This window comes from Cladophialophora yegresii (genome assembly GCF_000585515.1).
Source record: "Cladophialophora yegresii CBS 114405 chromosome Unknown aczIN-supercont1.5, whole genome shotgun sequence".
NCBI classification, from domain to species: domain Eukaryota; kingdom Fungi; phylum Ascomycota; class Eurotiomycetes; order Chaetothyriales; family Herpotrichiellaceae; genus Cladophialophora; species Cladophialophora yegresii.
This window is the reverse complement of record NW_006913049.1, coordinates 1,926,800-1,939,036: the sequence shown is the minus strand read 5'-3', so window position 1 is coordinate 1,939,036 and position 12,237 is coordinate 1,926,800. Positions and strand designations below refer to the sequence as shown.

Genomic DNA, 12,237 nt, shown 5'->3' with positions numbered 1-12,237 from the left:
ATCAGCGTCAGTGCCTTCACTTGGGCAGTTTTGTCGAATCCTTTCGTCTGTGCTTGGTAAGCTTGAGAGGACTACGGCTTCTCTTTCCATCGGGTTCGGTGGCTGTCTGCGGCCTCGATGTAGCGCCGTTCCTTGGGTCTTCTGCCTGAGACGAAAGCGGACCAGCGTGATGACGGTGGACAACATCTCCGATGTTCATCACCCACCGCATTCGCCCTGTTACCTCAGTCATCTCATCCAGCTTCTGGTCCACTGCCTGCTCGTTGCGACTGGCATTTTGTCGGAGGTCGGTTACGGCGCTGTCAATCTCACGCCTGTATGCCTTAAAATTCGTAGACAGCTTTCGATTGAGATCCTCAAGGTGGGAAATAGTCTGCTGCTGCTGTTCGGCGATTATTTCCAACTTCTTCTGCTTCTCGACGTTTTCCTCCTTTTGGCGTAGAAGCCTACCGACTTCACTTCTGACCTTGTCGAGTCCAGCCTGGTGGCGATTATAGTCCACTTTCCGACAATCGACAATCGTGTCATACTCCACCTCCTTCTGAGTGGCAACGGCCCTCGCCTGATGGGCCTGGTTTCTCCATTCCTCCTCGTTCGAGATTGCAGCCGCCGCTTGGGCTTCAGCCTGCGCTGTCCTCAATTTCTCTTTTCTGAGTTCTTCCCGTAGCTCTTCGACCTGGCGTTCTCTTCTCGATAATACTCGAAGTGTTGCTTCGTGAGATTGCTCGTAGTTACTCGTCCGGTCTTGCAGGGATTGGTTGCGTGTCTTTAAGGTCTCGGTCTGTTTTTCTGATTCCTCTAGCCGCGTCGTCAGAAGTTGCCTTTCCCGCCGTAGTCTGTCAATGTCGCCCTGAAGTCTCTCGATCACTCTGCCTGATTTGCCAGTGCCAGCGTGCCCGATAGCAGATGACCAGGGTGCCGCGTCGGGCGGCGGCGACTCGGACGAGGACTGAACTAAAACCACGTCAGCAATCCCAAAGGCAACCTTCGAAAGCGAACCATACCTGAGCGAATCATAAAGGCACTGGAGACTCGACCAGATGTCGGGCGCACCCCATCCAGATGATTTTGCTCCTTAAGCACTCCACTGGATTCGGACATTATTGGAGTCGACGGGATGGGAGAGCTGTTGGAGAGACGTGTTTTCTTCCTCATGGCACGCCCTGGTCGGTTCAGCGTCTCCAAGCAGACGTACGACCTGCCCAAGTGAAGTTGGAGTGAGTCGTGGCTGAGACTGACAACAGCAATTGCGGCTGCGCTCTGCGGCTGAGTTGGAGGCTTTTGGCCGACACGGAAGGCGCTCTTGACTTCAATAACGCAGATACAAACGCGACAGACTTGCCGCGGGCAACAGATAATATAAAGCAGAGAGAGGTGCCAAAGAAACAATGTGTGTACTGTGTAGAGACTCTCCTTACTCATGCCGAGGTGACGGCATATTATTTGTTTGAGATCGGCCTTTTGGGTCAGTGGAGAAACAGCCTTGGGCAGGCAACGGCCCAGCGCAGACCAGGGCTGCGCGTGCCGGTAGGGAAGGCCGGTTCGTCTCACGCGTTAATGGTTTCCCCACAGCGAATGGGACTGTGCCCAGTAAGCCCCAGTAACGGCTGTTCCTGGCCGCCTTCCGGGGCTTACTGAATCCTAACCGCTTCCAGAACAGGCCCAGGAAGATCTCCACGCTAACGCCAGGGGCGAAAGACGCGTGGTGATGCTACCAGAAAAGTGACGCAAAGGTCCAAATGTCAGATTAATTTCACGCAACCACGCGACAAATGAGTTAATTTGTCTGAGCTGTTCTGTCAATCCTGAAAGAGAGTTCACAGGGTACAGGCGTTCTTAAGGTCAAAGAGCGACTGGCTACGGGCGTAATTAATCACATGTAACGAACTCTTTCACGGGAGAACCGTGACAATTAAGGAAATCTATAACGCCTTGCTCGGTAGCCAGAAACCTCCGACCAAGGAACGCCGCTTCTCTTCCTCCTCAATTCAGGAACACCACCGCCGCAAAGACTCCCATCACCAAAGCAGCTGAGCTTCCTAGCTGAGGTGCACCAGCCGAATCAGGAACACTGGTCGTAGCTGTATTAGTCTGTGCTGCGGAGGTTGAGCTTGGCTGGTCGCCAAAGTTGAAGGAAGAGGAGGCGGATGCAGAAGAAGTCATGTGTTCGGTGACAGCGGGATCTAGACTGGTGCTGGTGGTGCGCGAGAGGGTTGCAGAGCTACAAATCAATCACAAGTCAGTCTCGGTCAATTTGGCGCAGCTTGATTGACGGTCGGACTTACCTGAAGGTCCCGTTGCTCGCCATCAACGTGCTTGTCCCAGCAGATATGATTGTAGCGTGCGTCGTCGTCAACGGCGCAGTGGCATTGGTAGCAGCGGTTGTTGTGCTTGCGCCCGTCACAGAGATTGAGGATGTGCCACTTCCACCAACAATCGAGAACTGTCCGCTGTAATTGATTGAATCCTGGCCTTGTGTAATCTGAAGTGCGTAGTCTCTGTGATGTGGCACCCTCAGTCAGTATACGAGCAATCCTGTCGCAAGTGGTGAAGGACATACGAAGCTGTCGGAAGACTCTTGGAGACGTTCCAGACAAAGAAGTCCTCATCAACACCATCTGCCAGTGTCGCAACCGTCTTCAAGTCGTTCGAGTTGCCCTCTCGAAGAGTTATCGTGACAGGGGATCCATCTCCTCCGCCCCAAGTGATGTTATATGATTCTCCAGCATTCGCAACAGCCGGAACCGACGTGAATGCAATCCTCGTCTGTGCTACTGCATATGTGAAGAGCGATGCTCCTAGGAGGAGGAATTTCGTGGATAACATGACGTCTCAAGTTGGCGAAAAGTAGCTCGAGATAGGAATCAAAGATCAGCGCTTGAGCACCCGAGCTGGCAGTGATTAGATAGAAGATGCGCTTCGCGTCCTAGAACTAAGGAGGACGGTGTAAAGTGTTTGCGCAAGGCAATAAACGAATGGACGGCGCAGTCACCTACGCCTCTGCTGGAGCTGTTGCTGCTATCACCACGGTAAAGGCAGGACTGAAAATCACCTCAACGACAAGAAAACGAAGTGGCAACAGGACGAAGCACGCGGCAATTACTTAGGTGAGTACTCCGTAGAGGTACAGCCATTTCGACTCGTCGGCATGGGAAATTTTCCGCCTGCTACCCAGCCTGGAAGGCAAAGTTGTTTGCCCCAATTATCGCGAAATAGAGCCAGAGCCAGACACGCTTAGGGAAGCCTAGCTGACTTAGGCAGCCAATGGCAGAGCGGAATGGTAGACAGGCTTAACCAGTTTTGCCATGGCCGCGTCTAGCTGGTCCCATGCAATTTCCATGATCCTCTCAATGCTCCACAACTTCCGGATCAGCGATCACGATGCACCACATGTTGAGATCTGTTCGGCCTGACTGAACAAACCAGTGCATCGAGCAAAAGAATAGTGGTACCGAGGAAGCATGTCGACTATGTCAGCAGTGGGAGATCGAGTCCTCCCACTCTCATGATGCTCCTCATTCGTAATGCTGCGCCGAACAACAGAAGTCGCTCTTACAGACTTTCCAGGTCGGTGAAACACAAGCATTTCGATCACATCTGTCAATGCGCACGCCCTGCCCCACAGGGTTTCCCCTCCGTAACCGAGTCAAGCCATTGCACGGCACCGTACTGCGGAAAACGATTTCTCGCCGTTCGAGGTACAACTGGTCGTGTTGAGACTGATAGTGAGAGTCCGGAAAGCGCTGTGACTGGCACCTCCTCGCCTGCAGGAGTGCGAACTTTCCATGTCAGAGCTTTCTGCAATAGCGGGACCACAGATTGCGGCGAAAGGTCTCGAAGCACACCTCTAGACACACCTACCGCCAAGGTATGTGTCATAGGAATCTCTCCACGCACTTGTCCTTCAGGAAATCCATTTGGATGAAACAATGTCACGTTGGCAGGATTGAATTGGGCATACGTCCCAATCAAATTTGCAGCTGTTGGCCACTGAGAGACTTCGTGGGGAGCATCACCCATGAAGAAATCAATAGAGAAGCTTGTGTCCAGCGGGAAGCGGTCGACCAGGACGGTGATAGACCACTGTGTATTGAGGTTGTTCACATTGAGATGTCGTGCGAGGTCGAGCGAGATATTACCGAAGGAATCTGCGATGTTCGTGGACCTACTTTTGATTTCCTCTGACGCACGCCGGACAGTGCTGTTGGTGGAGGGGCCGTAGAGTGAATTGACTATTGCCCGTACGTGCGCGGCTAATTGATCCGGGTTCAATTCCCAGTCAGGGAGCTCAGGGTAGCTGTAGCCAAACGTTGCAGTGCTGCGGACATCGTGGGAGGTAAACATTGTGCTTCCATCGTCAGAATGAAATGGAGCAAGAGCTGCTACGTGTTAGCCGCCGTGTTTCGTGCAGTTTGCGTTACACTGACCGGTAGCCGCCGTATCGACAAACCCAACAGGCTCGTAGTACGACCCGTATGCATTAACGGTGGGCTCCATGTAGCTGTCCGGATACAGCGCTTGCCACATGGCAAACAGACGATCAACGTTGGCGTGATGCAGGTAAAAGACAGGATCAAACCCTGCAACCTCTGGAAATTGCATGTGACCATATCCTCCAATGCTGTTGTGGATGCTGTTGTGAATGGTTTCGATATTGTTACCAGTATTCTGTTGACCGCCAGGCCAAGTACAGGAGAATGCGGTATAGTCTGTCAAGGCTGTAAACATCTGATACACCAGTGATTGAATCCTGGCATTCTGTATCAGCATAGCCCGCGCTCGAATCAGGTACAGCGCACTCACGAAGCAGCATTGGCAAGTAATGCTGCAGTTGCTGCACTCTGATTGCTCGACTTGGTTGTCTGGTCCCACCAGCGGACAGTTCGCGAAAAGTTGGCCATCTAGATCTTCCAGGTCAGCAGAACGATCCTGTGTCGAAAGGACCGCCTCAAGTATACCGGGTCGGAAAGGGGAAAGCCGTTCCCTGCAGCATTGGATTGGAAGACGTATTGGTAAAGTGGATTGTCCATTGTCCGCCACCCTATAGGCGTGTTCACCGTGATTCGGGGTTCGGCGACAACATCTGGCAACGCTGGATGGACCGCCCAATCCCAATACGGATGCCGCAAAGTGACGGAGGCGTTCACATATTGCTCGCGTTGGTCGTCGGGATAAGTACGCGCAATATTCTGAGCGTGCTGCCAGATGAGTTGCTAGAGCTGGTCAGTCAGATTTGCAGGGAATGACCAAGATCGAGTAGGCGGAAGTGATGGGGAACTGAGACGAGAAAAAGCTCAGATCAGATTGGCGAGATCAGACGTACCTCGTACAATGCCAAATAGGGTCTATGCCAGGTGGGAAACGGAGTAGAAGCATGCATGCAGAATCCAGGATAGCCACCACTGCCTGCGACTCCGTCCCACGAGACCCGGGGAAACCCATGAATTCCTGTGATTCATGAGCTCTGTGATCAACAAGGCGACATTGGCCACAAACCTGCAATCTGAAAGTAAGAGAGTGGATCAGTTTGGTTCAGAAGTTGGAAATCCCTCAGAGCGAGGATGTACAAGTCGAAAGCTGGCCCCGGATTCGCGAAGTCGTGTATCTCATATCTCAGGGGCCGTTCACCGTTAGAGCCGAACCCTCCAGGAGCACCCGTGATCCGAAAAGCGGTTGAACAATCAACGAGAAGGAAGAGGAAGAAAAGAACGAATGGGGAGCGCCCGCTGCGCGCAAAGGTGAGATGCATGATCAAACGTTCTGGGTCCGCAGTCTGGGATAGAGAGAAGGATCACATTTGGCGGGTGCGATTTCTTCATAAAGCACGAGCGATTGACATCGCAGCCAACATGTCAATCAACTACGTCCTCGACTCCAGCTCGAATTGTTTGTCGTAAGATGCAGATTGCCGTGCTCTGGGACTGCTCACCGTTGTGCTGGGCCCAGTGATTCGGGCAGGTGCATTTGTCGCCTCCCATTGTAACAGTGGTGCAAAGTAGCCGTACGTGTTTGCACCAGAAGGCAATACCCACTGTGGGCGACATCTGCATCAGAACAGTTCGAATGACACCACTTTCTCCTCGCCCCTACTGCTGTCCAGCTCTTGCAAAAGCTTGGTCGCTCATCGGTAGGTAGCCCAGCACCAGGTGCATATCTTATGGCTTCAACAAGTTCGAAGTGGTCAGTACAATATCGTCGGCCATCTCGAGTGTGACACGAGGTCGCAAACTGGGCCCAACAATGTAGGTGCGTGTTACGCGGGAAGCAAACGAGCAGCACCGGAACGAAGGAGGAAGAGGACAAAAGATTGTTTTGAATTGACCGCGCCACCCACCGCTGCTTGGCGCCTCACATCAGTTAAAGTTGCTCGGGGCTCACGTGCGACTCACCCCGGCCGTGCCGCTTTTCTGGTGGACAAGACTTTCAGGGGCTTTCGAAGAATCAAAGAGCAAGATGTACGAACACGATTCCACAATCTCGGGTTTATAAAGGCAACAGACCAGAGTATGCCAAGCTGCCTTGATCGACAATGCCTTCAAGAGAATTTGCTAGCAGCGAGTTCCCAGCACTCCTGCCATTGAGATTCTAGAGCCTCTGTCATGTAAAACTGGCCGGCGATGTCTCTAATCTCTTCCCAGTCTCGCTTGACTGCCATCTGCGAAATCACATGCTGGAGGATCATCCACCGAGACTTGGGCACAAGGCCAACGTTGAGAGGCATCGAGGCGAGAACCAGGCCTGTCCAGAGAGCGCAGTCTTCAAACGCGGCCGTAACAATCATGCCATCAAGCTCTAAAGTATATCTGGTCAGGACGTGTGGGTATCGTTCAGCCATTGACAGTGGAGCGAGCCCAATAAGTAAGGCGAAGAGCCCGAGAGACACCAATCGTTCCATTTCCCTCGAAGCACTTTTGCGTAGCAACATGTGCCATGTCTTGGCCAAACTCGCGCGCACTCTGGTTTGATCTCGGGGGAACTCGCTCCCATTGGAAATTGGATGCGTACCGAACCATCGCAGCGTCATTTCCAGCGCACAAATGGTAGGGCATGCCAACGGAAGCTGCTTGGCAATACGGAAAAAAGCCGGAGAGTACTGGCGTAGTGATGAAAGTGCCTTCTCAGGATGCACTTCGAACTCGGGAGCTTCAGATGATACCTCAGGCTCGACTGGGGAATTCGGGTCACTTGGGTCAATGTGCTTCGCATAACAGGACTCCGCCCACGAGTACATGCTGTACGAGCGGTCGCGTAAACTCCGTAACGATTCCGGGCCACCGCGCAACTCTATGATCTGCCGGATTCCGCGGAGGTTAACACCATAACTACGCCAATCATCCCGTTCCTGGTCATTGATAAGAAGTGCAATGATCGACCAGAATATTGCGTCGTTGTAGGCTGCCGAGGGCTCTGATATTCTACCCCGGAGCAGCGTGAGCGCTTTGTTATAGTGTTCCAGTGAATCGAGAAGAACATCACTCGATGGTTGTGCAGTGACGCCCATCGATCGACTCGCCGCCGCGAATACAGCCTCCAAGAGGGCGGGTTCACACAGCATCAACTGCACGAATCTGGAGCGCCACATCTTGTGCTCAGTCGAATCCGTAAACAAGCGCCAAATGTAGACAGGACCGTAGTGAATGATTGCTGATGCGGAGCGCGTTAGAGACATGCAAAGCTCGACTGGGCAACTCACTGTAATCGAACAGTAGCGACATATGACCCCTTCGTTCGCCCAAATAGTTCTCGAGCAGATATTGCACGTAGCCTGGCGATCCTATCGCCAGATCTTTCCCCAGCCTGGAGCCTTTGGTGGGCGGCAGGTTGCCCATTGTATTCCTGGCTGCTTGTGACTGTGCTTTCCTTTTCCCATCCGTGCTGTCGACGTCACAGTAGGGATCAAATATCCAGGTCCTTGGGAGGTCGTATCCGCCACATGGTTTCTCCGACTTTTCGCAACGGAGGCAGCCAGGCCTGCGTTCGTCACATTTCAGATGTCGTGCCTTGCAAGTGACGCAGCCGGACCGGACTTTGTGATGGTAATTTTTGCGTCTACGCACCATAGGAGCTCGTTGATCGCGTTCGGCAGTCCAATATTGGTTAGCGCAAACATTGGCAATGTGAACAATGTAATTACTGTGTAGGAAATACTGGAGGGCGGCGCAATTATCAAGCCAAGGGTGGTCCAGACGCAGGAAGACAAACGTCAACATGAGGCGGGCCCTGACTCCGCAACAGCCAGGGCCAAAAGGGCCTAAAGTTTACTTAGGCAGGGAGGCCTGAAGAGGCATCGCATCACGGTTGGTGCGGTAGGCTTCCAGAATGGTCTCCAATGGAGCCAGAGAGGCCGACTGCACCACGCTAAAACTAGACGTGATATGCTTCCTTGGACAGCGAGCGAGTCTCTTCCAACATCTGCATCTTGAAACTGCTCAGATGGGCAAGCACTGGCCTTGTTGGAGGTTGCCAGTGACCGCATTGACGCACAGTTCGAACGGCTCGGCTGTGCTACGAAGGCGCCCTCTCAACCCTAGAGTCTCTGATACTGTAAGCTGCTCAGTGTCCATCAGCGCTTCCTCCAGCACCGAAAGGCAACCAAGGACGCTCGAAATGTTGGCAGCGTGTATGAAAATCCAGGCTGATGAAGAAGAGGCAATGAATGTCCATGAGCGAGGAAGACTCGAAAGACCGTGAGAAAAGGCGCCCTAACGGGAGACTGCCTTGACTGGGCGATTGAGAATTGCCATTGGTAGGAACACGTAGCAACCATAAGAAAGCAAAGCAAGGGGGTCAAAATAAGGCCAGCTAGGATGAACCAATTAGGGATCCGGTTGGGGACTTTCGTCGATAGAATCCCTGGCCAAAAAGGTAAACGGCCCTCCATCTCTCATTCGAGCGTGCCAACCATCAAGGCCCGGCCGTTTGGCTTGGCTTGGCCTCCGTACCAGCGAGCCGCTTATCAAGACCCGGGTTTCTGACCCAGCCAGCCATTTGCTCCTGTCCAAATGTGCTGAAGCTCTGGAGGATTCGTGGCGAGATAGATGGCCCCGCAAGCCACTCCAATATACAATGCCCACACCACAGCGCCGAAAATCTGCTGCCCAAGTACAATAGCCTTGATGCTGGCACCATCATTGAGCATCGGAAAGGAGGCGTCTGGTACGTCAACCTCGAGAAATTTGCAGAGTGGTTCCCAGCCCTGCTTCACATTGTACTCCAGCAGTCGACCTTTCGGAACCAGATCATGCACCTGTTGATTGTGCAGACGATATATGTGGGGGCCCACAGAACCCCAGTCCCTCACGAGTCGTTTGTTGTCTTCCTGGATCATAGCATTCAGACGTCTCAAGCGCTTGACAGACGATATGAGAGACGACCAGATTGTGTGTCTCCAGCCCGGGATGAACATGACACCCAAGCTCTCTTTCCAGGACCGCCACCAGACCGCCTCCGAGTCTCGCACAGTCAATATGAACTTCGCGTTGGGATATGCTGCGACCAATTCTGGGGTCATGTCACAGAGAGGGCCGTCTAGGGTCGAACGATATCCCCGCATGAGCTTGCGTAGGCGCTCGATAGTGTCGGGACTTGGCTGCCGACTTTCTTGCGGATGCTGGTTCAAGTACTTCAGAAACGCAATCATCCTCTCGTTATGGTCGGCACGGCGGAAAAGTTCCTTCTCTTGTCAGTAGAGGTCCTGCTGTGGTGATCATTACTTACGACTCCATGGTGAACCGGTCCAAAACCTAGCATAGCAAGGCCAGCGCGCATCGATGTGGTCCCTGTACGCGAGAGCCCCAGACAAATGACCTCGAGCTCAGCATTACTGCCGGGGTACCATTGGCTAGGGCCATGTTCGTCGGCTGAGATGCCGAAGGCTTTGTACAGCCTACCCTCGGTTTCAGACGGCATTGTCTGGGTTTCTGTTGGCATAGCTGAGGAGGATTCTGGTAGACTGGTCTGTAGCACGGTTTGATCTATACAACAATAGCCGGCGTTGTTTCGAACGGAGCCGGAGAAGCGAATCTTATGAACCTTCGGAGGACGCACCACTAGAGTCTGAGACGTTGCAGATATTGGGCTGGCCGACGCAATCCTACCCTGTGAGCCAGTCCTCAATTATTAGTCGCCCATTGGGTCACGTACATCACATACTAGCCATAGCAATAGCTCAGGCCCGCAAGCTGGTAATACGGTGGCAGGGTTATCTCTGCATGATCTGCATTGATGCGAGGGGCGCGCTCAAGAGGACAAAAGGACATAGTTTCAATCACCAAGCAGCATCTACAGAAGGCCCAGCGCACAGAAGAGTCTCGGGCTTTTGCTGGCGGATCCGCAGTATGCAGTCGCGCCAGTCGGTTGGCCAAACTTTCGAGGTCGTACGGCTCTTCTTGGTATAGTGCGGTAGGAGTTGTCGACTCTGCCACTTGATATTGCGGGTGCGTGGTGGTGCAAACCACCTCGGCGTGAGCCTGTTGTTATAGGCGGAATAGAACATCCAATACGTTGGTCAGGCAACCCACAGAAGCCGTGTCGTAGGCGACCAATCATCCACTTTTTGGTGTAAACAGGTATCCGCTCGTAAAGTAGCTCGAACTTCCAAATGCAGCGGAGCAGGGCAAGTCGCCCCAACCCAATATTCGCGAGGTGCAACGGAAACGGGACGGGATATCCCGAGCGGTGGCCTAGTTGAGTATGGGGTACACAGTACAAGACGTTGATTACTCTTTGTTGGGATCAATGAGGTACTGTGTAGTCAGTTGCAGTTGGGACCTCGTGGGTGCCTCGTATTGAAACTGATTATCTTCGTGCGGTGAACAGGCACGCAAAGGCCGTGCTCAGCCGTCGAAGACCTCGCAGTGCTCTGCCAAGGCTTTTTCACGTGACTCAACACGTGGACAGCGCCAACAGCCTTGCACGCTTGCATCATCCTGCAGCGACTCATTGCGCGAGGCGCGGAGGCCGTAGGCTGAGCAGATGCACGCTGTCGGATTGCGCGGAGGACACCCAAGAAAATCACGCGATTCGAACACTGACCCTCTCAACAGCAGCAGGCCAAGAACTTGATTCTATTACTTCCCTTCGTTCCTTTCCTGGACTTTCTCCTTACCGCTCGCCTCCGCTCCTTCACTGAAGGGAATGTGAATTGCGGACACACGGAGGAGAAAGAGAAACTTCAGTATCCACACCTGCACCTCTTCAACTGTTCGCCATGGTTCAGTACACTCCTCCGCCTGCGGACTTGTCCCACCTTAATCCGATTCAAAGATATATGCAGAAAGGAGAGCTTGAAGGTCGAGATTGGGCGTACCTTTTAATTTTCGTTCTGGCATACCTCGCAGCAAGGCCTGCCATTCAGCGGGGCATCAAGTGGTGGATGGCCGACGATGAACTGAAAGAGGGCGAACGCGCGCAGGCTGAATTCCTACAATCAAAAGCAAAGGTCAGCCCGAATACGATACGAGGAAATAAGTCGCAGGAGGCCACCACGATACCAGAGGGCGCTGGCGATACAACAACTGGCAGTAGCTTGGACCACACGGGCAATGTTACGAACCGCAAGGCTAAGGACAGGTCACAGGCAGAAGTCTTGCTCGACTGGGACGATCAGCCAGAACGGAAGCCTACAGACGGTGACAAGGCAGACGTCGTTACATGGATGAACAGATGGTCAAATGAAGAATGAGCAAGGAGACTGAGCGGATCAGCCACCGCTCCCATACACATTATCTTGAGAACCTGCGCCATCAACAGGTCCAACCAATCCGTCAGGCTTGAATCGCGATAACTCTGATCGGATGTATCCACCTGAAGGAAAACATCTGACAAGAATTGACAAGACGCTCAACCTTGATCAACGCTCTGCGAGCGCTGTATGTTGATATGGGCCGCTCCGTGGACAGTGCCCACCACGGGGATATCTGTTCTAGCCGGCGTCATCTCAGTACAGATTGAGAAGCTGTGATAGTAGACCCATGGACTTAGCAACTAGAATTCGGCCAGAACCTGGCTTTGGAGCGCTCATTGTGACCACTCAGCGTAATAAACTGCTGGTCAGCGACAAGGCTGAAGTTGTGCTTGGCAAGGCTACCGTTTCGTCCATTCACAGTGACAGGGGTCAGAGGCTTGGTGTTGGAGAGGTCACGTATGCGGCATCGACCTCCAACAGTCGAGTAATTCTAGATTCGTGGTTCTGCGAGCATTCCTCCCATCGAACAGTTCCTTCTTCTCCAGCACCTT

The 12,237-nt window shown here is 53.0% G+C and overlaps 6 protein-coding genes across 6 annotated transcripts; 1 reads left to right on the top strand and 5 right to left on the bottom strand.

The window, feature by feature from the left end:
* Positions 1 to 16: 16 nt before the first annotated feature.
* A1O7_07424 (uncharacterized protein) lies at positions 17 to 1,101 on the bottom strand (the record flags this gene model as incomplete). The annotated part of the gene is made up of 2 exons (XM_007761424.1): positions 17 to 954; positions 1,005 to 1,101. 2 exons carry the CDS (start codon positions 1,099 to 1,101, stop codon positions 17 to 19), a joined length of 1,035 nt encoding a protein of 344 aa, XP_007759614.1.
* Positions 1,102 to 1,983: 882 nt separating this feature from the next.
* Positions 1,984 to 2,826, bottom strand: A1O7_07423 (uncharacterized protein; the record flags this gene model as incomplete). The annotated part of the gene is made up of 3 exons (XM_007761423.1): positions 1,984 to 2,221; positions 2,286 to 2,498; positions 2,561 to 2,826. 3 exons carry the CDS (start codon positions 2,824 to 2,826, stop codon positions 1,984 to 1,986), a joined length of 717 nt encoding a protein of 238 aa, XP_007759613.1.
* Positions 2,827 to 3,600: 774 nt separating this feature from the next.
* A1O7_07422 (uncharacterized protein) lies at positions 3,601 to 5,749 on the bottom strand (the record flags this gene model as incomplete). The annotated part of the gene is made up of 6 exons (XM_007761422.1): positions 3,601 to 4,379; positions 4,428 to 4,750; positions 4,804 to 4,901; positions 4,959 to 5,213; positions 5,324 to 5,448; positions 5,497 to 5,749. The coding sequence occupies 6 exons, from the start codon at positions 5,747 to 5,749 to the stop codon at positions 3,601 to 3,603; spliced, it is 1,833 nt and encodes a 610-aa protein (XP_007759612.1).
* A 786-nt stretch (positions 5,750 to 6,535) lies between these two features.
* Positions 6,536 to 7,829, bottom strand: A1O7_07421 (uncharacterized protein; the record flags this gene model as incomplete). Its single annotated transcript, XM_007761421.1, has 2 exons — positions 6,536 to 7,644; positions 7,694 to 7,829. The coding sequence occupies 2 exons, from the start codon at positions 7,827 to 7,829 to the stop codon at positions 6,536 to 6,538; spliced, it is 1,245 nt and encodes a 414-aa protein (XP_007759611.1).
* A 1,127-nt stretch (positions 7,830 to 8,956) lies between these two features.
* A1O7_07420 (uncharacterized protein) lies at positions 8,957 to 9,909 on the bottom strand (the record flags this gene model as incomplete). Its single annotated transcript, XM_007761420.1, has 2 exons — positions 8,957 to 9,673; positions 9,718 to 9,909. 2 exons carry the CDS (start codon positions 9,907 to 9,909, stop codon positions 8,957 to 8,959), a joined length of 909 nt encoding a protein of 302 aa, XP_007759610.1.
* Positions 9,910 to 11,209: 1,300 nt separating this feature from the next.
* On the top strand, positions 11,210 to 11,683 carry A1O7_07419 (uncharacterized protein; the record flags this gene model as incomplete). Its single annotated transcript, XM_007761419.1, has 1 exon — positions 11,210 to 11,683. One exon carries the CDS (start codon positions 11,210 to 11,212, stop codon positions 11,681 to 11,683), a length of 474 nt encoding a protein of 157 aa, XP_007759609.1.
* Positions 11,684 to 12,237: the final 554 nt, after the last annotated feature.